Below are 27828 nucleotides of genomic sequence, written 5' to 3'. Positions count from 1 at the left end.
TCCGGGTTTATTAAAGCTCTCCAAGGCTGGAGAAGATACACTTTCATCAGTGAAGCTGGGTGATCCAGCAAACCTGGAATGGATCTGGTAAATGATTTAAAACAACTGGTATCAAACAGCAAATTACTTTGAAGAAATCCATTCCAGGTTTGCTGGATCACCCAGCTTCACTGATGAACGTGTATCACCTCCAGCCTTGGGGAGCTTTAATAACTCATGGCCAGAAGAGCAGTGTCCCCTGCACAGGGTCAGTCAGAGGAGCAGCAGCACTCTCTCCTCTCTATCAGGGAGGGGGATCACCCCACACATCACACGACTTCCGCTGGCTGCCGCGTTCCCAGCAGGACAGAGCGGTGCATTATGGGAGCTTTCATTCTTTCCCCAGGCTCTGCACCCATTCACCAGCAGTTGGCGCTGTGCCCGTCGTGGCTGCCAGCAGATGTCGCTGTTCCCCCGGATGATCCCGGTCCCCTGCAGCTGGCCCTGTGTGTGTCCATGTCCCCGGCTTTCGGCTAGTGATGGCGGCCTCCCTGGCTGCGGCGGATTCCGGGGCCCCGGCCGAGGATTCATCGGACAGCGAGCCGGAGCCCGAGCCGCAGAAGCTGAGCCGGAAAGTGTCTACGTCGGGTCAGATCAAAAGAAAGGTGAGGGGAGGCTGGGACGGAGAAGGGGAGGGGTGGTGGTTTAGCTAATGGCAGGAGACATGGGCAACCTGCGGCCCTGTGACTGCTGGGAGGACTACAAATCTCAGCATGTCCTCCCACCCCCAGCATGCTGACACTTCTAGTTCTACAACAAGCTGGGCACATTGCAGGACCGGGGGCAGCTGAGAGGCCAGGGGCAAAGATATGGGGCGGGGGAGAAGCTGCAGAGATCTCCATTTATACCCGGGGGGGGGGGGGGAATACACACTGACAGGGCTTTCCTCATACCCCCAGCAATACCCCAGCCTGGGGCAGATCCTCTGTACATTGAGCTGCACCTCTTCTGCATTGCAGGTATATGGGCTGGGAGTAGCAATAATCCCTGCAATGGAGGATGGATGATGGTTATCATCTGTATATATAGAACAAAATAATACAAAACATTTATATTTGTCAGGGATCTCTACATGGGATTCTATTTCCAGTATTTGTTCTGGGGGGGGTCCAGGGGTTCAAATTTTACCCCCCTCCTCTATTGCTTCATTCAGGGTGCTGATCCCCTGCAGGGTATTTATATTGTAAATGTTTATTATTAGAATTCTGCCTTTACCTTCTTTTTCTTCTTCTTATTACTATTATTATTATTATTATTATTATGTTTTTATTTGTTGCATGCCTGCCTCCAGCTGGGGGTGATGGGCAGCCCCTCTGGAATATCCGGTCACATATCCCGGGATTTAATCCAAGCCGGTGCTGGGTTCTGTGCATCCGATGCCTCGGGGGGTGCAGAACACGAGGAGGAGACAATTAAAGAGGAACTAAACTCAAAAGCCCCCCAAAACAAAAATAAATCATTTCTCTTTAATCCTGCAGAGCAGTTGATGGGTCTGGAGGTTTCTTCCATCGGGTCTCCGTGGTCCCAGTATCCGTCTTTGAGCCGGTGCACTAGGCTCTGCCATCTTCTCTTCTTTTTCTTCTTCCTACGTCAACCGTTCACGCACCTGGGTCAGGATGGGAAGATGGGGAGGGGAATGCCGATCTCACTGCGCATGTGTGAGATCGACAATTCGTTTCTGTTTTTACAAAAAGGCTCCTTCTGCGCATGCCCATGATGCTCGGGAATGTGCAGATGGAGCACCCAAGAGCCTCCCTGGATTGTAACGTAGGTATCCCGGGAGGCTTTGCGCTCCTATTAAAAAGAAGGTTGTAGCATGACCCCCCTAGTTCTCGATCGCCTAATGGGAGCACAAAGCATCCCGGGATACCTATGTCATGCATCCCGGGAGGCTCTTGGGTGCTCCTTCTGCGTATGCCCGATGCATACAGAATTCTTACTTAACATAAAAGTGTTGTCTACTCTTTTATGTAAAGTGAAAGTTGTGAGTTTAGGTACGCTTTAACTTCTAATAACACCATAAAAGATGATGGCCACGTGGGATCTGATAGAAAATGGCAGAGAAGACAAGGTCTATTGAGGACTTTAGTTGGTAAGTACACATTTAAAAGGAAAAATTAGAAATATGGGCTGCGAGGTCCGTTTTGGCTGCGGTTTGAAGGAGGTGTATGATGACCAGTGACCACAGCTTAAGCAGAACTCTACGTTTTACACAAATACCAAGTTTAGATTTATTGTCATTGCAGCTGATCTTTGATTTCTTATCAGTGAAGGTTAAAATGTATTCTAAAAATATAATTCTGTCCCATTTTTATACACACTGCTACCACAGTCAGCTTCATGCAGCTCCTTCTTGTCTCTGTTGTGGTTCTCGAGACTACATGGGGGTCATAATGGACGTCACGTTTCTTCTTTTCCATGAGCAATCTGTCTCCTGGCTATGTTGGAGGGGGAAGACTCTGTTTTGCTCACATTTTGGCCACTTTGCACTCTGATTGTGGTTGGTACGGGGAGGTGGCAGGGTGCTGTACAGAGCTTTTGGAAAACATCACAGTGACTTAGAGCCCTGATGTATGCGGTAGGCTTTTTCCTAAAAGGAGTTCTGCAAATATTAAACAACTTTGATGGGTGGGTGTCAGTCCGTAGGAGTGCTCATGCATAAGCCGAGTTCATTTGCAGATATGCCTATGCAATGTCCACATGTAATTCCGAGTCTGTGCTAACTGAGATTTAGTAAACGAAAAGAGGTGCAGCATGGACAGTAATTCAGGAGAGGGCTAGGTGCTGCTGGATATCCTCCAGTCTGGAATACAAAGCGGGCTCTGACTTGCTGCAGCTTCGGATGCACACTATGAGAAGATCACACTGTGCTGTAAAATCAAAGTATGTAATGTTGGTATAGGAGAGGAGCATGTAACACAAGGCTGGATCTCTGCTATTAAAATGTTATGTTGTAGATGTTCTTTAATTAACACATTATTACTTTCTTATGAGGTTTCCCATAGCCGGGAAGATCTTTTCCTATGGTTTATGGTAAATGTTTGGCCTTTCATGGTGTTAGTAGATTAGTAGAAGAACTGTGTGTGAATAATAACTTGATTGTGGTTTGTGTGAAAACAGCATATAGAGTCACAGAAAGGATGTGATATGTGTAAGATGTTGTCGGCACGGCCATCAGTTCCTTCATCAATTGCTACAGATTGCAAACTATATGATGCGGAGTGAATACAGCCGGCTATGATAGCGGTGAGACATTTACAAGGCAGTGAATGCCGGGGGTTATAAAATCTGTACATAGAAAATGATTCTCAAATACAAGCTTACACTGTGATAGGGATATTATTATTATAATTAATAAACCGGATTTATATAGCCAACATATTACGCAGCGCTGTACATTAAATAGGGTTTGCAAATGACAGACAGATACAGACAGTGACACAGGAGGAGCGGACCCTGCCCCGGAGAGCTTACAATCTAGGACATGGGGGAAGTAACACACAATAGGAGGGGAGATATGTAGTGATAGGAAGTAGTGATGGTTTCAAAAGACAAAAGAAAAAATGGGTTTTGCTCTTAAATGAGCAGAAAGTAGGAGCAAGCCGAAAAGGATGAGGAAGACCATTCCAGAGAGTGGGGGAACTCTAGAGAAGCCTTGGAGCCGTGCGTGTGATGAGGTTATGAGTGATGAAATCAGTAGTAGCTTATTGGAGGAGCGGACAGAGCAGCTAGGGGAGTAATTATTTACCAGGTCAGAAAGATAAGTGAGACAAGAACTGTGTAGGGATTTGAAGGCAAAGCACAGGAGCTTGGATCAAATTCTCAGGTAAAATGGAAGCCAATGGAGAGAACTATAAAGAGATGCAGCAGAATAGGAGCGGAGGGAAGGATGGATGAGTCTGGCTGCACCATTCATAACAGATTGTAGAGGAGAGAGTCGGGTTAGATTATAAATCCCTTTTAGGGACAGTTAGTGACATGACTATGGACATTGTACAGCGCTGCGAAATATGTAGGCACCATATATAATAATAATGATATTATTCATTATGCTCGCAGAGCTCTGTTTTTATCTCCATCAGGAATTTGTTCTTGCTTTATAATATCTGCTATTATTCACAGACCCCTGATAGAACCCCACAGTTATCACGAGCTAGAATATAACATAACGCACATTTGGCAAATTTTAGGACCAAAAAAGGTGAAATTAGAAAATACTTATAGTTCTGAAAATGTGTCAAGTGACACCCTTTTGTGATTTGAGAATGATGCTTCAAAAGCTAGGTACACGTGCAATAATTATCCTTGGAAAGGATCTTTCATGTCTCAAGACTGAATGAGTGCTGTACATACAGCGCCGTTTTGCTCTATGGAAAGGGGAGAACAACAGAGAAGCACCCCGCTGTGCTCTCTCCCCTTCGCTTTCATTATAATCAATCGTTGTTCGTGAATCCACCAGGACGACGAGCGCTGGACACACACCAGATTATCAACCGATATCAGCTCTGAGGTGATTATCAGACGAGAATCATCTGACGTGTGTACGTAGCCTTGGAAAGCAGGCAATTTCCAGGCTTTTTTCTGCAGAAGGAAATCCAGTATTGGTATAAGCTGACAACACCCTAATGCAGGGTTTCTCACCAGAGATCCCCCCCTGGGCTTGCTAGGGGTTCCTTGAGCAATGAGCAGTTTGTTCCTCTCAGCTCAGTTTAAGTGACACCCGTGACCTTTTTGACTATCTGTAAGAATGCCGTTCTTCCCAATGCCCAGCAATCATTCATGATACCCACCCTATATCAGCATGCAGCTATCACTGGACTGCACGCATGTAGATATAGGTCGCAGGAACTCAACACTACTGAGATGCAACTTCAGAAAAGAAAAAGTAAAACAATTTTTATAATGAAACCTAGCAATAGTTTATAATTCACCGTGCTTGCAGCAAGTAAATGTCATCCCGCTGTCAGTGACTGGCATCATTTGCTGGTGTTTTTAGTTACGGATCCCCTATAGGGCCATTGAATGACCAATTATGTAGTATGGCTGTCTGAGAGTTCTGAGGCCCAAGTGAATCTGACAGTAAGAAGTAACACAGGACTGAGTGGTATGCAGTAGCCGAGTACAACAGATAGAATAGACAAGCTGTGATGGGTTTCAGATGGAAGCATTGCATATTATATTATATAATAATGACGTGAAAGCTGTCGTGATTCTGCAGGATGTTAAATAGATATAATTGATGAGTAGTGACTAAGTTATTTAGCATGCAAAAACAGTAACAAGTCATTTATTGTAATAGATATTGCTACTGTACACTGAGCCATCTCAGGATCTTTCACAGGCTATGACCAGTAGAAGCTTTACAAGCCTTTATATGGGCAAAAAACTCCACAATAACTTCTAAATATGTTTAATACAAAAAATGCATCAGTAGGTCTCCACCCAGGAAGTTTGTGTTAGTAATAGCCGGTGGTTGGCTGGTTGAATGGGGTTTTACCAGATTTTTGCATCTCCATTGATACAATCTCCCCATCTACTAGATTGTAAGCTCTTCGGGGCAGGGTCCTCTCCTCCTGTATCACTGTCTGTATTAGTCTGTCATTTGCCATCCCTATTTATTGTACAGCGCTGCGTAATATGTTGGCGCTATATAAATCCTGTTTAATAATAATAATAATAATAATTATAGGTCCAGGTTGGGTCTTCCCCTTTACTTATCCTGATACAACAGCGTTGCTTTTATGGTATATATGTCGTACAGCACAAGGAGACAATCAGAAATACAAAGAGCGTTTAGTCAATGGTTTCATCCAACCCAATGTTTCTCGACCAGGACTCCGGAGCAGGGGTGTCCAACTCAAATAACAAAATCTAAAACACAGGCTAAGTCCGGTACAAACTTTTTATTAAGATACATAAAAAAGTTTGTCCTTTTTTAATAAAGTAGACTGAGTGTCAGGTTTTTTTTTGCTATGACCTTCTGGGTACAGTCCCGTCATTTCTGTCTTTTGCCAGAATGAGAAATAAGGAAAAATCTCTTCATTAAGGATTAGACAGCAACAGAAATCTTCAGCGGAGGTTATTTAGAATTGCATAGCCCTTCCAGTTAGTTGTTGTAGTGTGGGAATTGCACACTTTTTCTTAAGAGTGGAAAAGCCCTTAAACTCCCCAGCATCTTCTAAAAGGTCAATTTTTAGTTTCTTGTAAAAAAAAGTCATACATACTTTCTTTACAGTATGTGTGTACCGATCAATGAAAACCACCTGCCTAATATAGTGTATAGGTTCCCTTTGTTCTGCCAAAACAACCCTGACCCCTCAAGGCATGGACTCCACATGACCTCAGATGGTGTCCCCTAGTATCTGACCCCAACCAGTGGCCCGCAAGAAAATTTTGATGGTCCACAGAAAAATTTGGACATTATTTGCAATTTTTATGTTTTAATATTAATAAAACAAAAATAATAATCTGATAAAGTTCCTATATTCTGAATGACAATTTTCGCCTTTTTTTTTGCACTAAATTCATAAGGGAGGTGCAGTGTAGTCTTAAGTTGTATGAGGCAACCATTACCGAGCCGTACGCTTCAGTATTGTTTCCACCATTACAGTCACCCCGCTCCACAAATACCGATTCTCATCCGAGAAAAAGCAAACAAATATTTTGCATTTCTTTAGTAACATCAAAGATAATGCAACTAATGATATTAGTAACAATAGTTTAATAGATAATAGTAACAACAATACTTAACTGTGAGCTAATCAATGAATCAGAGCCTCCACAGTCCTTGTCAGGCACCATTAGGAAAATCATTATTTTCCAAATGTATTTATCTTTTAAAAAAGAAAATAATTATAATGGTCGGCAGGATTTAAAATTATGAATTTAGTGGTCTGCGAGGTCGGAAAGGTTGGAGACCACCGCTCTTAGTCACAATGCGCCCACTGGCCTTCATTTTTCATGTGCACCATTCTGCTGCACATGTACCTGGCAATGATCTAATACTAATTCATCAGACATGTCAAGGGAAAGGCCAGGAGTAAGTGGCCAACAATACATTAAATATTTAGGTCCTCTTTGTACATTAACTCTTTAATCAAGTTCAACTTTAAATTATACAATATTTATATAGCGCCAACATATTATGCAGCGCTGTATATTACAAATGCTTACAAATGACAAGACAGATACAGGTAGTGACACAGGATGAAGAGAGGATCCTGGCCCGAAGAGCTTACAATCTACTAGATAAATAGAATAAAAAATGTAACTTTTGTATATACAACAATAATATACATGAACTATTGGATTGCCCACCATGTTTACTGCACATTGCTGCAGTGCGGCAGTTTGTGATTGTACCAAATCGTCCCCTTGTCATGATGTCATCATGCCGCTGCAGTTCTGGAGTCTGGATGGACTGTGAAGGTTAATGGATTGCCATTTGGAAGTGTCTAAGTAATCAAAGCAGCAAGGTCCCCACTACTCTGCTGTAAGAAAACAGAATATTAGAGATCTCCCATGGATTTAGATGGGCAGCACAATGGCTCAGTGGTTAGCATTCCGTTCTTTGCAGCACTAGGTCACAGGTTTGTATCCCAGCCAGGACACTATCTGCATGGAGTTTGCTGGTTCTCCTCGTGTTTGTGTGGGGTTTCTGCGGGTACTCTGGTTTCCTCTCACATGCAGTTAGGTTATTGGCTTTCCCTTAAAATTGTCCTTAGACTGCGTTAATAACATACAACCATGAAATTAAATTGTGAGCCCCTTTGAAGGACAGTTAGTGACATGACAATGGACTTTGTACAGCGCAGCATAATATGTTGGCGCTATATAAAGACTAGCAAATGACTAATCTGTTTTTTTTCTTTTACACAGAACAAATATTGTCCATCATTTTATTGGTGTGGCTTTCTTACACTCCTCATAATGTGCACGCTGTCTGTTATTTATATTTGTGAAGAATGTCTCAAGTAGTGAGAATGCTAATCTAAATAAAGGAAGGAACATGCAAAGAGAACACAGGCAGCAGGCAATGCGCTTTGTTTATTTGATTAGTTTAAACTATGTCCCTGGGAAATGTACTGATGGATTTACAATTCTTATTCAAGAATGTTTAGTGTCATATTAAGATAGAATACAGAGCCAGGCGGGGGTGGAAAGGACATGACAGGCAAAGATGGGGTAGAGGGGAAGATTAGGTGGATGGGAACTTGACAAGTATTATGAGGATGTTGGCAAGGAAAGACACTTTGAGTGGGTGTTGTCAGGAACAGACAGTGAATGAGATTTGTCAGGAACAGCCTTGCAGAAAGTGTTGTCAGGGACAGGCAGTCAGCAGCTGTTGTCACATACGGATTATTGTCGCAGGCGGCCAGAATTCATAAGAAGCTCTCTGTTTGCAGTCCTTTAAAATCCTTAGAAAAAGCATGTTTCCAAATTTGCCTTTATGGTCACAGCTGAGGTTATAAAACGTAGTTTATTCATTTAAATAATGTCACAATATTCTGCAGTTATTGTCTCCTAGAAGGAGCCTACAATATGTCTCCACTATTGTACGGGGCTTGCTGGGGTTGATGCCGAATAACTGATAAGTTGGTGTTTGAAGGAGAACAGAAGAATAAATGAAGGTTTTCCATGTGGTCACAGGGGCGGGAATCGCTTCTAGATTGTAAACTCTTCTGGGCAGGGTCCTCTTCTCCTCCTGTGTCACTGTCTATATTCGTCAGTCATTTGCAACCCCTCATTAATGTACAGCGCTGTGTAATATGTTGGCGCTATATAAATCCTGTTTATTAATAATAATAATAATAATATTAATAATCTAGTAGTAATGTAACATAGGTCTAAAGTTTTGCACATCCAGTGTTCTCCCCAGCCCCTTTTAGCCAGGCGCAACACCTAGCACTTTTCAGTAACCACCTGACAATTTTTAGGTGGTTACTGAAAAATTGGATCACAATAGAGGATCACCACCTGCCTAAAGCTTCTTCCCACCTAAAGTCCTATTGTCCTGATAAGTAAGCCACCCTGCCATGACCACATCAGCTGTGAAAATCTAAGAGAACCCCCACCCAAAGTGGTTTTGGCTGCTTAGGTGCATTAGGGCAGAACTTGTGTACGTGCTAGGTGTTCATTGCTATTGGGCATTTAGGTAGCAGTGTTCTCCCCAGCCCCTTTTAACCAGGTGCACCACCCGGCACTTTTCAGCAACCACCCGACTGTTTTTGTGTGGTTACTGATGAGCTGGGTCAAAATACAAGGTCTGCCACCCACCTAAAATTTCTTCCCCACCCAGTTTAAAAAAAATCTGGGTTGAGCACTGGGTAGGAAGCTGTAAAGTTTTTTTTCAATCATTGGACTTGATTTACATCTAAGTGTGTATTAAAGCCATATACATCAACACGCAGTTCCTTACTAGCACCCCGATATACACCTTCATGCCATTTGCCTAAAAGTAGTTTAGTTATTTTTTTTAGGTTTACTTTAACGCAACACATTTTGCGTGTATTAATTCAGGGTGTCCAGAAGGGGGCGCATTAGACAGTATTTATATTTGTTCCTTTCTCTGTCTAATGGAATCTTCATAGGAATACAATAAGGATATCATTAGCAGATGATCACACTAATTAGGTAAAAATGAGATACTTATAATGAAGGGTGATGTTAAATTAAGGGAAGGGGACTGCTATAAAATATAGGTTGAAAAGGGGAAATATATTTAATCTACAGCTGTGCGTAATATGTTGGCGCTATATTATTATTAATATTATTAAACAGGATTTATATAGCGCCAACATATTACGCAGCGCTGTACAATAAATAGGGTATATAAATCCTGTTTAATAATAATAATAATAATAATAATATCTTGAAAATTGCAAACCAGAAGGTGTCTTCTTTGTTCTGTGGTGCCCCTACATGTTACCTCCTGTAACATAAAAAAACTCCAAGTTGCCTGTTACAATATATTGTGCTCTTTCTCAATATTCATCATTCTCAAAACCATCGTCCCTCTCATACAGTTTTGACCTCCGTATGCAATGTCCCATACAGTCCACTCCTAAATGTTGCTAAGTTTTTACAATCTGACCCCATGTAGCCAGACACCTGTATTGATATAACTAACTCTACTCCTGACATAAAGCTCTCTCTTTTAACTTCCAGCTGCCAGTCTTATCCTTAAAGCGAATATATAAAACAATGTGCAAGAATCACATATTTTGTAGCTGAAACCTGCTGGTCTCCCTGGTGCATGGTAGGCTGACTCTGGGCCATTTAACTCTTCTGAAGCCCTTGGCCACAAAACTCCCATATTTTATATAACCTCCAGCCACGTCATGCTGTAAATCTTGGGGTGGCCTGGTGTGAGGAGACACGTGCTATTTAGCTTTCTTGATGTACAGCACAAATTGGTCAAAGAACCCCTAGCATCCTCTGGAAGAACCCTGCTTGAGAAACACTGCACTGGAGATTTCTTTCCCCTTTGGCAAAATAGAAAAGTTGTCCATTCTCCTAATTTCTTTTCAATTTGATGGGTGTGAAGTATAAAGTATGAAGTATAAGTATAACAAATTGAGTGGAAATGCCCCCAATGAGGACACGAGCTATGCTGAAACGTTTACTAGTAAAGCAAAGAAGGATAAAACCTTTTCAGGATTTTGTTTCCATCTCTCTCCTCGTGTGAACAATTTCCTTTTACTTCCTATTTAGGTGTCTGTTGTTAGAACAGAAAGAAGAACTTTCTCTGTGGGAACACAGACAGCATTTTAAACCTGACAGAAGATTTTAACCCTGACTAAAGTTGGGCTTGAGTGGGAGAATGTAGTGTTCTTTGATTTCATTTTATCTGAATATGTTGTCCATAATGTAAATATAATGCATTAAGGTGTACTAGAACACTGAATGTCTTTTTATAAAAAAAAAAAGTATTTGTTCTTGTCTGAATCATGAATAGCTGTATACCTTTACTTTGTCTCGGTGAAGTCTCATTCCTCGATATTTCAAGGGGTGGGGGTATGTAGGTAATATTGAAAGTTATTTATAGGTTATTATACCTTATTTATGTTTACGTCACTTTTATAAAATCTCATTCCTCCTTTCAGCTATACTAGCAAGGAATGTGGAATAAATCTTCTGTACAATGTTATATTGTAAATATATGTGTACATGATGGCAGCCATTGGTATACATTATATACACAGGCTCTTGGTAAAACTGTAAATTAAATCTTGCTACTCCTCTCTCTGCATATTCTATGAGAAAAAAAGCAATCTCTATAAGGTCACCTGAGTTTATCAACCTTCTGCATGGATGACTTGCTATAAAAAGTTCTTTGATTTAGAGATAATCATTAGGCTAGGGCTACACTGCTGAATAAAGGATAAATATAGGTTTAGATGTGATCAGACAATTATCCTGTCTGAAAAGCCGCAGCTTTATCAGGCCTTTATTGGAGGTATAGGGAGATAGAAAGAGATCCATGTGCTGGTAAAAAAGGTAGATTTAGATATAAAGCACATCTTCAAGCAAAAACAATTTTATACCCTCTTCTCGTAGCCAGCTCTCTCTAACCCACCCTGCTTGTTCCTGGGTAGTCTTTACCTTTATCTTTATATTGCAGATGCCCCTCTTGCTGATATTATACCTTCTGCATCCCGATCTCAATTCAGAAAGCCCCCCACCACTATCATTAGGCAGTTTTTAGGAGTTGTTCCCATCACAGAGACAGTGACACCCAAACAAGGACCTAGGAATAGAGAAGATTCAAGGCTGAGACATCAGCTGATCACAGTGGATGAAAAGGACTTTTAGGTAGGCTTTTTTATTTTTGTGTCTGTGATCAATTTGAGCAGGGTAACTTTATCACAAAGATCAACTTTTATTACTTTGTAGCTCTGCATTTAAAGGTAGCATTTACGAATCCTTGGGAATATATTCTTTACAAGATTAAAATTACAAGCATAGTGATAACATGAATCATGGCAATTATTTTTTGGTAAATGTTAATGAAACCTGTTGGCAAAATGGCATGTTGGGTGATTAGGGTTAAGTGGGTGAGCCAGGATGACAGGTTCCACCTGAATGGAGAGGGTTTTATCATTTATTACAGAGCTAGCATAAGGAGCGATGTTTTCAGCTCCCTGCAGTGTCTTTACCCACTCTCTTTTTCGGAAATTACTCTTTGGAATGAAGTCAGGAAGGCTGTAGAGCGCTGCTTCCACTGCTGCACAACATTTTCCAGTCCCCTGTAATAAAGAACATCCCAAATATCAATCAGATTTGAAGAAAGGTGAAAATCGTAAAAAATGTGGAGTAGCTACTGCTGCCCACTATTGATTTATCAGGCCAATTTAAGTGGCAGCGTTTAACAGGAAAATCTTTTTAAGCAGGGTGGTGAGAAATTGTAGGTGGGTGGCAGACCCTGTATTGAGACCCAGCTCTTCAGTAACCACCCAAACACAGCCGTGTGGTTACCGAAAAGAGCCGGGTGGTGCACCCAGCTAAAAGGGCCTGGGGAGAACACTGTAGTAGTTATCCCGGTGTAGCAGAAATATCTATATAATAAAGACAATAAAGAAAGAGGAAAAAGACAGCTTTTTTTTGGCAACAAACCAAGATTTTTTTTTTTTTTTTTACAAAAGACACTGGTTACACAAGGTTAGCTAGACAGAGTTCCACTATGCTGGGTATACAAGTGTATAGTTCACAACCAATTTTTTTAAACACATAGGTACAAAGCTTGTTAGAACATTTTACCAAACAAGAAATGTGTTTTTCTTAAAGCGTTTCACACAGTGGCTTTCTCAGGGGATCCTGAAATTCAAATTGTGTTGTCGCTTAGGTCAGGGGTGTTTAATCTCCCTACTTAAAATGTTGAGGAAACTTGATGAATAGGAGAAACTTGGAAAGGATAGTTTCCCAAATTTTAGAAGATTATCAAAATCTTATTGTAGAATTCTGGACAGTTGGATAGGATGGACAAGAGGAGATAACTCCAAATGTTCCCTTAAGAATATTTTAAAAACAGTGTTTGTGCTTTGTCAGCAAAAGAACGAGGGTGCCAGCAGCCAGGTCCAACAAGGATAGCTGAAAAAGATTACAGTCTGACATTTAAAAGGGTAAACCTTTAAATATTTCACATCATAATCTGTATTCCTGGTGTGGCGGTGTAATTTTTATATCTATTACAAGCAGAAAAGAATGACATTTTTTATTTTTTTTTTTGTGATATGGCAAGCACTGATATGTACAGTATAGTGTTCAAGTTTCTAAGGTCTTACGTTTTTGAAAAATTTAGTTCTTATAAATAGTAGTATGTAGTACTGTTTTAACAAAATCCTTTTTTTCTTCCTCCTTGTCTTTTTTAAAGGCTATTATAAAAGAGGGACACCTACACAAGCAGACAAGCTCCTTTCAGCGATGGAGGAGGCGCTACTTCAAACTGCGAGGCAGGACACTCTATTACGCCAAGACTGCAAAGGTCAGAAAAGCAAAGTGTCTTGCTCTACAAAGCCTGCTGACTTTTTTTCTTACAATCTCCAAGTTTAGCAGTAATACTTGTGGTTGCATACCTGTCCATACTATCTATGACCATCAGAATTACCTCCTTGTGGCCATACTGGTGCTTGTTTTGCCACTCTAAGGCTATGTACACACGTCAGATAATTCTTGTGTCCAATACAAGCTTTGGGGCTCATCTCGAAAGAGAATCTGACGTGTACAGCAGCTGTCCAACGTCGGATCTGTGAAAGACAAATGACCACAATGGAAGTGAAGGGAGGAGAGCACAGCTGGGTGCCGCTCACTTGTTTTCCCCTCTCCAAAGAACAGAATGGCGCTGTATGTACAGCACTCGTTCATTCATCAACAAAAATCTAATGTGTGTGTGTACACAACCTAATGCAAGCTAAGCCACATTTATTTCATGAATGAAGAAAAACATGCCTAAAAGTCTTTGTTCTTGAGAATGTCTCTCTTTTCTGTATAAAATAAGGTGGGGAAAAGTTTAGCTATTGTGCCTTTAAAATTTACCAGGCCCTGTGGATAGGACTGGTTGGCAGATCTTCCCTTAGGCTAGGTACACACGTGCAATGGGACCGATATCGGATGAGAATCTGGGGGGTGTACTGCGTTCGTTGTCCATCGTACAAACGACCGTCCTGGCAGATCCACGGATGATGCATGACAATCGTAATGGGAGTGAAGGGGGAGAGAGCTAAACGGGATGCCACTCCGTCATTCTCCCTCTCCATAGAGCAGCACCTGTATGTACCGCACTCATTCATGCATCGTGCAGTCGTTAGTCATTGGAAAGGATTGTGAAAGATCCTTTCCAAAGAAAATTATTGCACGTGTGAACATAGCCTTGGACATGGGAGAGCTAACACCCTGGAATGACAGTGTATTCAGATATTCTCCAGCATTGTGCAAATATCTGTGTATGATATCTGTGCATGAGTTAAATCAGGCCATATATAATTTAGTGGAGACACATTTTAGTTTTTAGTGCTTCTCTATAACTGCCTGTTTTGTGATTGGAAAGCACTGGTAATTTAGGTGCATTTTGGAATCATTGTGGTGCTGAAATACACATAAGGCCTGATCAAGTTTCCCTGAAGCCTATCTACTCTCTGTTTCAGTCCTACAAAAATCTCAAGTGGAGAATCTAAATCCTCATTTTTTGTGCAATAGAATGACGTGTGTTGCTAAAGTTACTGTAAAAAATATTATTTCAGGGAAAGTCTAATAGGCTAGTCAAGGTACACACGTGAAATGGCTCTCGTCCGATAATCGGTTCAGGGCTGATATCGGACGAGAATCTGGCGTGTTTACTGCGTTTGACGTCCATCGTCCGAACGACCCTCCGGGCGGATCCATGGACGATGGATGACGAACCAGGGTAGTGAAGGGGGAAAGAGCGCAGTGGGGTGCCGCTACGTTGTTCTCCCCCTCCTCTCTTATAGAGCAGAATAGTGCTGTATGTACAGAACTTGTTCATGCATCGTGCAGACGTTTGCACGTGTGCCATACAGTTTACAGCCTCCTTCAGCTCTGAGCTAAAACGCTGCAAATCTTTTTTTTTTTTTTTTTTTTTTCTCCTTAATACAGGTTTATCATCTTAAAAATCCAAAATTGCAACATCCTTTTCATTCCAATGTATACCTTTAAAAGTTAAAAAAATGCATGAAAATCATATATTTGTACTGTTTGCTCTGCTCTTTACTTAAATACGCAGCCTATGGTGAGCTGATAAAAGTTCTTAACTTCTTTATACTCTGGAACAATGATATCCTCCTACAATTTTCCAGACTCTGTCCTGTTTTTCGGGTCAACATACTTTTCCCAGCAAATTGTATAATTCCACCTCAATATGTAAAAGCACAGTGAAAACAATTGCATTTCACTTGGGAAAGGAGAAAAAAAAATGTTACACCGACAACTAGCATACACGTCACCCAAAATTCTGGTTAGAATCCCAAAACAAAATGGATAATTTAGTCTGTTTTGGTTTTTTTTGTATTTGACACATTTTCTTGCTTCATCAATTATAACTGGGATACGAACATTCTAGAAAATATAAATTATCACAAGAAAATACTCGGTTATTGCTCTAGGATTACATTATCTTATCAGTCTGAATACTTCAAGCATGATAGGTCCTTCACTTTTATCACTTGCCATAAAGTAATGATGACCCTGATTCATCCAACTGCAATAGCAATTATTGTACTCTAAAGTATGCTTATGGCACGCTAAATTGGCCTTTTGGTCAATACTATTTTTTATAATTTTAGCGTACGTTAAATGTATTGTCATTGCAGATGAATTTGGGCTAGATTCACCTGAAAGTATATTTCTGTTTAAAGCTTGGAAAAGACTCTTTGCACAGCTCTGATCCTTGCCATATGTCACCATACACCAGCATATCTGGCTGTAAAAGTCAGAAGATCCCTATCAAAAGAATTTGTTAAGTTAAAGGTTAATTTACTATCTACTCCCCCAACTTCCAAGAACAAAATACAGTTGCCATAATTTATCTGTTTTTAAGTAAATCTGCCATGAGAAAAATGTGATGGGGTGGAAGGGTGGTGTTTTAGTTATTACTGTGTACTAGAAAATGCTAGTGTATGGGCTGCTTTTCTGACCTACCATCTTTGCCCCTGTAAACAGGCGAGGGCATTTGTGCTCTTTCCTCCCCTCTTGCGCTCTCTTTCCCCTCTCGTGCGCTCTCCCCTCCATTGTGCTCTCTCCCCCTATTTGATTGCTCTCTCACCCTCCTTGCTCTCCCCCTCCCCCCCTCCGTTGGGCGCTCTCACCCACCCCCCATCTGTTGGGCGCTATCTTCCCCCCTTTGTTAGGTGCTCTCTTCCCCCCTCTCTGTTGGCCTCTCTCTTCCCCTCCTTTGTTGGCCTCTCTCTCTCCCCCCCTTTGTTGGCCTCTCTCTCTCCCCCCCTTTGTTGGCCTCTCTCTCGTGCTTACAATAGTCAGCTTTCATTCATATAGGTAAATCTTTATCCCAAATAGAAACAAAAATTGCCATTGCAGCACTAGAGTCCCAGGTTTGAATCTCAGCCAGGACACTATTTGCATTAAGTTTGCATATTCTCCCTGTATTTGCATTGGTTTCCTCTCAACACTTCACTTTTTCACCACATCCTCCAAAAAAAAAAAACATACTGTTGGATTTATTGGGTTCCCCCACAAAAAATGACCCTAGACTGTCATAATGACATATGACTATGATAGGGACATTAGATTGTGAGCTCCTCTGAGAGAGCTTGGTGACATGACTTTGGACGCTGTGAAGCGCTGTTTAATAGGTTTGTGCAATATAGAAACTAGATAATGATAAAAACTGCTCATAAAGAGTTTGCTGGGGTTAAACTTTAAATTGTCACTTCGCTACTACTTGTCCACCTGACACAAACCCCTGAACAGGTTGGCAATGCTGCTATCTAAGGGTTACTGCTGTGCCATTAGAACTTAGGTTCGGTTAACTGCAATAATGAATGTTTGTTCTTGAGTTTAGATATGCTAAATCAAAATCTCTAACAATATACCAAATATAATTAACAAAATACCCAAGATATACAAAGTAACAAATATCCAAGAGATAACCGGTAAAATGGGAACGTAAAATGACAATATGGTTTTTCAAAATTGTGCTTACTGCAAGTACAATACACTTTCTCTTTTAAGGTGCATATAAATTTTTTTTCCTGTTAGATTCCTCTTTACTGTCTTTACCACAGAGGGATATCCTGGCGGATTCACGAACGATTGTAATGGAAGTGAAGGGTAGAGCGCAGCGGGGTGCCACTCTGTCGTTCTCCCCTCTCCATAGAGCAGAATGGCACTGTATGTACAGCATGCATTCAGTCTTTATTCCTGAAAGATTCTTTCCAACAACAATTATTGAACGTGTGTACGCTGCCTAAGCCCAGGGAGCATTCAACAGCTTTTTTGACAGGTGTAAGTGAGCATTTGCTGAGGAGGTTGGAAGTCTAAAGCTACGTACACACTTCCAATTATTATCGTTGGAAAACGAACGACGAACGTTCATGCACGATATATACAAACGATCGTATAGCACCGATCCTGCACATAGAGATAACGACACGATCGTTCGTAGATATTGTACACACAATAGATACGATCGTTTGAGCGATAGAGGAACTATGTGCACGACAGGAAAGTGAACGGACGTTCGTTCATCACGCATGCTCTGAACATGGACGATCAACGAACGACCGTACACACGAACGATGTTCAACGATCGTCGTCCAATCCGATCCGTCGGTCCGGTCGTTCGTTTCCAGCGACTTTCCTCGTTCGTCGGCGTCGTTGGTTACTTTTTTACGAACGATTTTTTGCCCAATCGATCGTTCGTCGTTCGATTGGAACGATAAAAATTGGAAGTGTGTACGCACCTTAAGGAACAGTTAAAACAGCAGACCACCCTGATATTCTGCACTACAACCAAAGGATTTTACTGCAGGTTTGCAATCGGTCATTTAACATGTGTGGGCTTTTAATTTCATCCAACAGGTCTGCAGGGATACCCAGCATAACCAAGCAACCTACACTGAGCTGCTCATCTCCTGACCCTTCTGCAATACAAGTTCTGCCTGCTCTTATCTTTTCATTGTGCAACTAAAATTCCACAAGGTCCTTGTGCAGGCATTTTTCTTTCTGCCTAATAAAATGTGTCCCTACATTGTCACCAGTGAAGCAGTGATGTTCTCTCTTAATAGAGACTGCAAGTGTCCATGCCGACACATTTTACAAAAACATGTTCAACTGTTGTCACAACCAGAAAACCAGCCTTCTTGATTTTTGCACCCCCCCCCCCCAGCTCCATTTTCCCCCTCCCTTGTGCTCCATTTTCCCCCTCCCTTGTGCTCCATTTTCCCCTCCCTCCCTCCTTCCTTGCGCGTTCTATCCTCTCTTGCACATTTTCAGTGGTTGCTGAAGTGCATGCATTTAGAATTTAAGTGATCGTAAAAACTAAATGTCATTAAATTAGTGTTTACTGACATTTCTGCTAGGGATGCCTTTGAAGCCATTGGTGCAACAAAAAAAAAAAAGAACCTATATGTCCTCCCATGGCTTTGCAGTACTACATTTATACAACCACAAAAAAGAATTGCCCCGGTCTTTAATTACCATTGTTTTCAGGCTTGGGTTTCATATTTATGTTGCATAGCTCCGTTGATAATGAATATTATGGACATTATGCTTGGGTTTATGGCATTCATGTGACCTTAGCTACATTTAGTGTACAGTATAGCAACTTCTCAGTGGTCTTCTATTATTACAATTGATGCTTTCTTTCAAATAATTTCTAGATTTTAGGCTTTGTTTTTTTAGGTCACACTGTAATTTTTGTACCATTTCTGTAACTCTTGTCTTATGTTTTTGCAGTCTATTATATTTGAAGAGGTTGACATAACAGACGCAAGTGTTGCCGAGTCAAGCACCAAGAACCTAAACAACAGTTTCACAGTACGTATCTATAGAACCCCACACTTTGTGCCCGTGTGATAAGTGAACATATGTTTGTCACTAACCTTCAGTTCTTTCTGCCTGGTGATTGGCCCCGAAAGCTGAATTTAAATACTAATAATTTTAATTAAATTTATTTCTAAATAATTTAGAATAAAGACATTTAGTAGGCATTGATATAGGATCAAAGTTGTCAGGCTAATGTCATTCCAGTGGATGGAAAAAAGTGGATGCTGTTGACATTGCTAGCCTACCAGGAGAAGCAGTAAAATTCCTGACCATGTTAAAAAATTCTACTCAGGACTATAAACCATGCTGTTCTAAAGTGAATGTGTGCTGGTATAGATAGTCTAGAAATGTTAGCTGTGCTTAAGCAATACACTGAATAATGTGCCCCATTGTCTGAAATTCCCCCTTAGAAATAGCGTTGCACTTCCTAGTAGGTGTTCGGGTACTCCTGTGCTTTCAGCCTCCGAGCTATATATCTGCACTGTGAGATTGAGGGTCTTCTGTTTTTGTTAGTCTTAGGAGTTTTGGAGTGAAATTTTGTGGGGCCCTTGTTGTGCTTCTCAAGATTCTGAAGCTGGAGGCTTTGAAATGAGAAACCAAATGCCTCAGCTATACTAAGATGGTCACCTCCACACACAAACATAGTGATGGGAAAAATCAAGCAATACTGGTGACTAGTTTTTGTCCCCTACTTGCATTTTTGGGCACAACTTGTGTTGTTTTTTTAAATTTTGTAATGCTTTTTGTCTTAAATGGTAGGTTACAGTTCTGTTTTTCTGCATTAAAGTGATCTATAGTAGTATATAGTAATATATAGTATATAGGGGTAGTCCCTGGGTTACATACAAGATAGGGAATGTAGGTGTGATCTGAAGTTGAATTTGTATGTAAGTCGGAACAGGTACGTTATTTTATTGAATGCAATTAAGACATATAGAGTTGTCAGTTACTGTATAAAATCCTTACTTTGAGTTATTCACAAACAAAGTTTAAAAAAAAAACTTAATGGAGCCTAGATATTTATTAACTTCTGGAGCAAGCTGTGCTTTGGTATGCAAAAAGAAACAACTGCAAAGTTTGTCTCCGTCATTAAAGAGTTACAAGAGCTTGCAGAATAACAAAAGACTTCTTCTGCAAGTCATGCGAACCACCCCCTCCCCCATCAAGCCTCTGTCCTGCACGGAAGCCCAGTTTGTATCTAGGAGTCGTCCGTATGTCGGATGTCCTTAACTCCGGTACTACCTGTACTGGTTCATTTTGTTGTGTGGCGTAGATTTCACATGACTGCCAATTTGTGCAAGACTGACCAACTAATAGCTGGCTGTTTGATAGTAAAATAAGTCTCCCAGAACCCCAAAATTATATCTGAAGATATCCCTTGCAACAGTTGGTGTCAGTGTGCAAACATCTGCAAATTATAAAACTGCCTGAAAGTGTGGGAAAAGAAAACCTTTGATATCAAAAAAGAACAATAGGGCAAGGCTACAATTTGGAATAAAAAAAAAAAGCAAAGACTTCTGAAACAATGTGCCGTGGATTGATGAATCAAAGGTAGTGTTGTTTGTCCACAGTAACAGTAGACATAGCTGACAAAAACTAAAGACGGCATTTCAAGAGAATAACCCCACTGTAACTGTAAATGTTATGGTTTTGGGTTGCTTTGCTGCTTTAGGGTGTGGGAAGCTTGCAGTTATCACGCCAACTATAAATTCTGCATTTTATCAGTGTGAGAATATTATGACTTTGTCTAAAAGATAGAAGTGGAAATGGATCATTCAACACAATGATCTGAAGCACACTAGCAAAACTAAAGAAATATGTGCATTAGGGGAGAGTTCAAAAATGTCAATAAGCCAATGTCAGACACTGGTAAGAAGATATACAAAATACCTAAAGTTTTTGCCAAGGGGGACAAAACCAGCCTATGGAGCTGGTATGTTTTTCCAATGACCTATATTTAGTCAATACATTTTCTTTGTGTTTTTATTGTGTGTTTATGTATCTCACCTTTGCCTGTGGGCACCACTTTAATAAATATCTCTCACCTGTTTAAATATAATGGAAAAGTCAATACTTTCTTAGAGTACATACTTTTTCACAATATTGCTTGTGTGCAACACTATGGCATTTTTAAATATAATTCCTGCATGCTTCTTTATCATGCATTGACATGCAGTTAGCCAACTCATTAATATGGATTGTAAACACTCCAAAATATATGCATTATTTTTTTAATCATTATATAATAAATGTCTTTGCTGCACCTTGCATATCACTTACACAAAAGTAAACACTCTTCTCTGTCAAAATTCAGAGAACGGCAACAAAGTCCAGCCAGCAATAACAATACATGGCATGAAATCTTAATATGGTAAAATAGGTTTAAAAAAAGTGTAAATTTTGTAATATAACAGAATTTACAATATGTAGATGATATTTAGAGGGATGAAAGGAGTACAATCACGGATTTGCCAAGTGTGTTTTTGCCTGCCAGCTGTAACACCAGGATGTGAAAACGTTGGATGAAAGGGATAACTTGAGCAGCAGGTTCTAGGAACAGGTGCAATTTGCACTTTATTTACATAGACAACATCCGTCACCTGTGTCAAACGGAATTTTGTCTGTCATACCCTCATATTTTGTCAGTGGTTAAATTGTCCACCCACTTACCTTTTCTCTTGCACAGCACTTTGGCCTTTGCAGCTCTGGGTCCCAGGTTTGAATCTCAGCCAGGACACTATCTGCATTGAGTTTCCAGGTTCTCCCTGTGTTTTTGTGGGTTAATTGGCTTGCCCCTAAAAAAGAAATAAAAAATTGACCTTAGACTGTTAATAACATATGACTATGGTAGAGACATTAGATTGTGAGCCCCTTTGAGGGACAGTTAGTCACATGACTATGCACTTTGTACAGCGATGCGTAATATGTTGGCGCTATATAAATACATACATACAATAGACATACCTGTACCTATGCTAATCTCTTTCACGTCCCTTGACCAATACAAGGGTGGCACTTACTTTTCTTGTTGAAAAATATTGCCCAGAGGCTGTAGTTGTTTGCATACTCGTGAATTTTGTGCATTCTTTAAGCCTAAAGGAGACCTAGGAGTGACCGTTTTCTCTCCTATGCAACTTTAAATATTATATTACGCAGTATTTATATAGTGCCAACATATTATGAAGCGCTGTACAAAATCCATAGTCATGTCACCTGTCCCTCAAAGGGGCTCACAGTCTAATTGACTCTCTCTAGTCATACCAGAGTCAATTTTAGGGGGAAGCCAATTAGCCTAACTGTATGTTTTTGGAATGTGGGAGGAAACCAGAGTACCTGGAGGAAACGCATGCAAACTCAGGGAGAACCTGCAAACTCCATGCAGATAGTGTCCTGTCTGAGATTCGAACCTGGGACTCAGTGCTGCAAAGGCCAGTGTGCTACCCACTGAGCTACCATCATGGACCTTTAATGACATTAACTTGCCAGTGCCTCTCAGCTCTCAGAAAAGTTAACCCTAAATAATTCATGGAAGATGGTACCACAATATTGACACATGGCGTGTCGCTTGGTCCAGGAGACATTTCTAGTTTACATAGTTTTGTTTATTTATTGCTTCCTTCTTGTTATGAAAGAACTGGTATGACTAGATCTGTATGCTCTGTAAAGTGCCGTGTGATTTGTCGGGCCTTTATAAATACTTGAAATAATAAAGAAACGCCTTCTGTTCTAAAGTCCATCTTGAAAGACCTCCTACTGGCTTACATGACGGTTTGTATTCATAAAAAGTCTTTAAATGAAAAAGAATGGATTGTATTTTGAATTTTACATACAAAAGAGACTGCCACTAATGTTATTGAGAACTCTGACCCTTTCTTTTTTCTTGTAATATGTGTTATGTATGTCAGTGCAACTTTTACATTCCAACAAAAATTTTCACGTGCATGTGATTCAAAGTATTTGTATAGGTTATTTCTGTTAACCCACTGCAGTTTTCTTTTTAATACTTTTTTGAGGTAATAGTATAAATTTTATGCTGTTGTTCTAAATGCAGATTTATATTTAGCCTCTGCGGTTTTTGTCGGCTGAACCGTGGCAGAAAAGTCTTCTCAAAGAAGGAGTGGTTTTATTACTGTGGTTTGTTTTCCAGTCCACACCTTCTGTACGAATTGGCATATATGGTTGATAGAGCATTGCAAGATAGGTCAGGAAGTGGGTTAATAGCACAACCCTTAGATGAAGAGACATTCTCTGCATGCTTGTGTCTTTAACCGTTGTGCTAGATGCAGAGCTGTGACATGTAACCCTTAATTTCACTTAACTGATAATCATCTTTATAATGAATGAGATTTATTGTTACAGAGCTATAGATGTGGGAATGTGAATTTCTTGGCAGATTTTCTTTTTGTACTGCCATCAGTGAAATACAATAAATACATTCTTAGATTTGTCAGTATGATAAAGAGCAATTAGAACCTGGTTCAAGAAGAAGGTGTAACAAATCAATATAGATACTATTATTATTAATAGACAGGATTTTTATAGCACCAACATATTGCGCAGTGCTGTACATTAAATAGGGGTTGCAAATGATAGACGCAAACAGTGACACAGGAGGAGGAGAGGATCCTGAGTTTATAATCTACGCCGTGGGGTAAGAAACACAATTGGAAGGGAGATATGGGAAGTAGTGAGGGTTTAGGAGACAGAAGAAGGTGGCAAATTTAAAGAAAATTGGTTTTGAGTGCTTTTTTAAATGAGCAGAAAGGAAAAAGAAAGCAGAGGAAGAGACCATTCCAGAGAGTGGGGGCAGCTCTAGAAAAGTCTTGGAGCTGTGCGTGTGATGAGGTTATGAGTGACAAAGTCATTATTAGGTCATTGGAGGAGAGAAGAGAACGGCTGGGGCAGTATTTTTCTATCAGGTCAGAAAGGTAAGTGGGAAGAAGAAGAGAACTACAAAGGGTTGCAGAAGAGGAGCGGAGGGAAGGATGGATGAGTCTGGCTGCAGCATTCATATAAATTTGTAAAGGAGAGAGTCGGGTTAGTGGAATACCAGAGAGGAGGAGGTTACAGTAGTCCAGACAAGAGATATTAAGAGCATGTACCAGTTAGGCTAATTGAGGAACCAGCAATAGATTGTTAAAAAAAAAAAAATTCCTGTTTAAACTGTTCAAATTTGGCGCTGTTGAAATCGCTAAACACTAGTTTATTTTATTCCCGTTTCATAACAATAAAGCAGCAAATACATAGTCCAGGGTCTGAAACTAAAATATTTAGTCTGCACCTGGGCTATCCAATTCCAGTTCTGAAGGGCACCAAACAGGCCATGACTTTCATGTAAACAGTCAATTTAATGAATCTTTGCAGCTCACCCCTGCAAAATACCTGCAGTCTGTTAAAGAAGTACCTAAAATGTATGTGGATTCTGGCCCTTGGGGACTATACTAAAAATTTTTAAGGATTTGCTATGGTAAAGAAATTCAGTTTTCTAATAACTTTCTTTTGTCTGTAATTTCTTCTAAAAAATAACATTACACTTCCTACTATTTGAGTGATCCTAGAACCTCTGCAGAGTAAGATTAAATCACTGAACCACATGTTTTTTTAACATGGATACTGTAGGAGGTCAGGTAAAAAGGAGAGCAAATACCGTTATTATTTCGATACCATGCTATTACTCCACCCTGGTGCTTGTATTTTCTTTGCCACTAATGATATATAGGCCACAGTGAAAATCCTGTGGTGTCCCAAGTGAGTGCTGAAGCATAGCGCTCTAATATACAAATGTGCGGTGTGCTTTTTTGTGTTCTTTTCTGGGTAGTAATGCACTTACTAAAAACTTCAGGTAAGAACTTCTTTCATCAAAGATGATTGATCAAATATTCGATGAACAGAATGAAAGCAGGTGTATGTGTGTGTTTGTAATTGAAAAAGTTGGTTTATTTTAGACACTGCAAACTTTAAGGTCTGTAATCATGTTGATGGATTCTCATCCATCCATCTCTCTCATCGTCCATCTCTTTCAAAAAAGAATAAAAAATTTAGCTCTAAGCCACGATCAGCACCCGTCCTAACTAGACCGCAGTCTTCGCCTATAGCAAGCCTCTGTAGGCACAAGCAGAGTCAGAGTCACGGGCACAGTCGGTCTGGGCTGCATATAATTGATGGTCAGAAACTGGCAAAGGTAAGCAACAGGAAATAACAAGAGAAACATTCCAACACAGATTAGCTCAGCTAAATGGAGACACATAGATCAGTGGGAGAAGAGAGGCTATAAAGCCCCAGCAGCCAAGGGCAGCACAGGACCGAAATCGGCAACTGGTCTCAGCACAATCCCTTTTAAATTCAAAGTCTCCGAGCAGTGGATGCAGAGGGACCATTCACCTCCAAAAGAAAGCCAGGGATGCCAAAGGCTGCAGGGCAGAGTACTGACATCTATTTGCCTAATCTTCACTGCTGCTGCAAGTGATGTTGATGAAGAGAATAAGCAAGGTGCTTTGTCCTGTGTCTGCCTACAGCACGGGATCGCCAGCCAGATAATTGTCTCCTAACAATAGCCTTCTATCTCTTAAGGGGCAGTTCACCCCAAGTTGTGAGCTTTATGTTATAATTTGAAAACTATTAACCCCCCCTAACGGTAATCCCAAGTTTGACTCGGTGTGGATTTTGTCGGTAATCCTGAGTCACACTCGGGTTCACTTAAACCTTAAAAAAAAATTCCACTTACGTTTCTCCGTCGGCATCCCCCCTTGTCCTGCTGGTCTGCGTAGGTCCTGGGGACATGTCCTTCCTCTTCGAACTTCAGCTGCGAATTGCGGAGAGGATCTCCGGGGTTTCTCAGTGACGTTGGTGCATGGGTCGGTGCGGGTGGGAGGATCGGCGTGAAATTAAAATGATTTTGTTTTGGATTTAATACAAAATAGAGAAATCTTCATATAATAAATAAAAAAAAAAAAAAAAATATATATATATATATTTATATTATACATGCTACTGTACAGTTATATTACGTTTCACAATTTTTTCGAAGTTTATTATTAAATTATGCCTAAGAATTAAAGACTACAATGAAAAATAAATTTCCATGCAAAAAATATAATTGCTTTTTTGCATGGAAATACGGAGAGCATTAGAGCTCTAGGGGGCTTAAAGAACTCTGTAAGTGTATGTTCATCATAGTCAGTTGTATTTGTCTAATGCAAATAATAGGTAGGCACATATAAACAAACTTTACTTTCTGGAATTTTCCTATTTCCTCCACCAAGCTGTTGGGAACTTGGTATGCTTGTTTTATTGGTATTCCTCCTTGGTCCTCTCTGCATTCATTTTTTTGAGAGTTTTTTATTTTATTATTTTCTCATAGTCCAGTAGGTTTAAAAAACCTTGCAGTAAAGAATATTCTAGGTAGCCATTCAGAAGAAAGCAGAAACAGTCCAAACTTCACTGAAATGCAAATATAGATGTAAAAAACACATTGCTGTGATTATGACAAATTTTGTCTATTTCAAAATAACAATTTTTTAAAATGAAGAGTTTCTGAATTGCTAAATATATAACTAAAGCTAAAATTGCTGAATTTATAACAGTTTTCTTAAAAATGACGGAAACAACCTCACAAATGCAGGACTGTGAATTTGCCAGGTTCTTCCTAGGCTTTATGTCATAACCTTCTTTGAGATTCACAGGGAATACTCATAATGTATGGGGAACTAATTGTTTATTTCTTAACTTATTCTTCTATAGTATGCAGCTTGCAGGTGGTAGCAGAGCCAGTAGTCACCACTACGAGGAAGTGTCAAACTCTACAAATGACAGCGGGCCATTAATTGCCACTCTTGGTGCCTACACAGCAATGCAGGAGCCTATTCAGTACATTCAGATTACTGACGGGTGAATTTACAGCAAAGGAAATTATTACGTCTCATGGCCCTATTACTTTTTCTGAGTTGCATACATAAATGCTATGCGATCATGCCTTTACAGATGTACAAAAGAGTAGAACAATTCTGCATTTATTCAAAACTTTTATTTTCTGGAATGACAGCTGCGGGGATACAACTCCTTATAATGCACAATGTTCCCATGGTGTCAGTCAGGGATTAGGAAATGCTTCTTGTAAATACTGTGTGGTTTTTTCTTTTATTTTTAGCTCTGCACTCTGCTCTGTGTTTAGAGAAGCAGTGTTTGTTCTGTCTGAATAAAAGAAGCTGGCTCTCTTTTCATGTATTTATAATTCCGCGGTTTTTCTTTACGGTTATGGTTTCCTCTGTGAATTATCTTTTTTTACTTTTGTGTAGTTGAATTGTAGATGCAAACCAAAGTAAAGTAAAGCACTGTATATCATAAATAATTTCCTTTTTTAGTTATTGAAAACACTATTATTTATATTTTTTGTGTCTTGATGCCTCTGATATCCCACAGACTTTTTTTTTTTTTTTTGCAATGACTGCCTGTCATCATGCACTTGCAATGGTGCTTGCTGTTTTGGTGTGGTGGGGGTTGTTTCTGGCTTCCTGATGCTTACAACGATTTACATGGCCCCTTCTAGTCTACACTAGAAACTTAAAGGACAGGGTGACAATGCAGGACAGCGATTGGGAGAGTGTTGTTTCTCCAACAAGAGGTTCCTGAGTAAGGACCTTCATGGCAGAATACTAGGTATTTAATAATAAAAGCTGGATATTTCAATAAAGGTTAAAGTGAATTTTAAAATAATAATAGATAAAAATAAAGAAATCTATTACAGTGCTCAACCCAGAATTTTTTTTTAAGCTG

At 40.1% G+C, this 27828-nt stretch overlaps 1 protein-coding gene across 1 annotated transcript in view; it reads left to right on the top strand.

The window, feature by feature from the left end:
- The first annotated feature begins 451 nt into the window (after nt 1–451).
- Nucleotides 452–27828, top strand: part of DGKD (diacylglycerol kinase delta) — a 60434-nt gene continuing 33057 nt past the window's right edge. Inside the window, exons 1-3 of the mRNA XM_072410121.1 lie at nt 452–644; nt 13412–13522; nt 18967–19047. Of these exons, the coding sequence (XP_072266222.1) occupies nt 519–644; nt 13412–13522; nt 18967–19047 (318 nt within the window). The 5' untranslated portion in view covers nt 452–518. The remainder of the gene's footprint in view (nt 645–13411; nt 13523–18966; nt 19048–27828) is intronic.

Source organism: Pyxicephalus adspersus, chromosome 4 (assembly GCF_032062135.1).
Source record: "Pyxicephalus adspersus chromosome 4, UCB_Pads_2.0, whole genome shotgun sequence".
In the NCBI taxonomy this organism is placed as follows: domain Eukaryota; kingdom Metazoa; phylum Chordata; class Amphibia; order Anura; family Pyxicephalidae; genus Pyxicephalus; species Pyxicephalus adspersus.
This window is presented reverse-complemented; position numbering and strand designations above follow the sequence as displayed.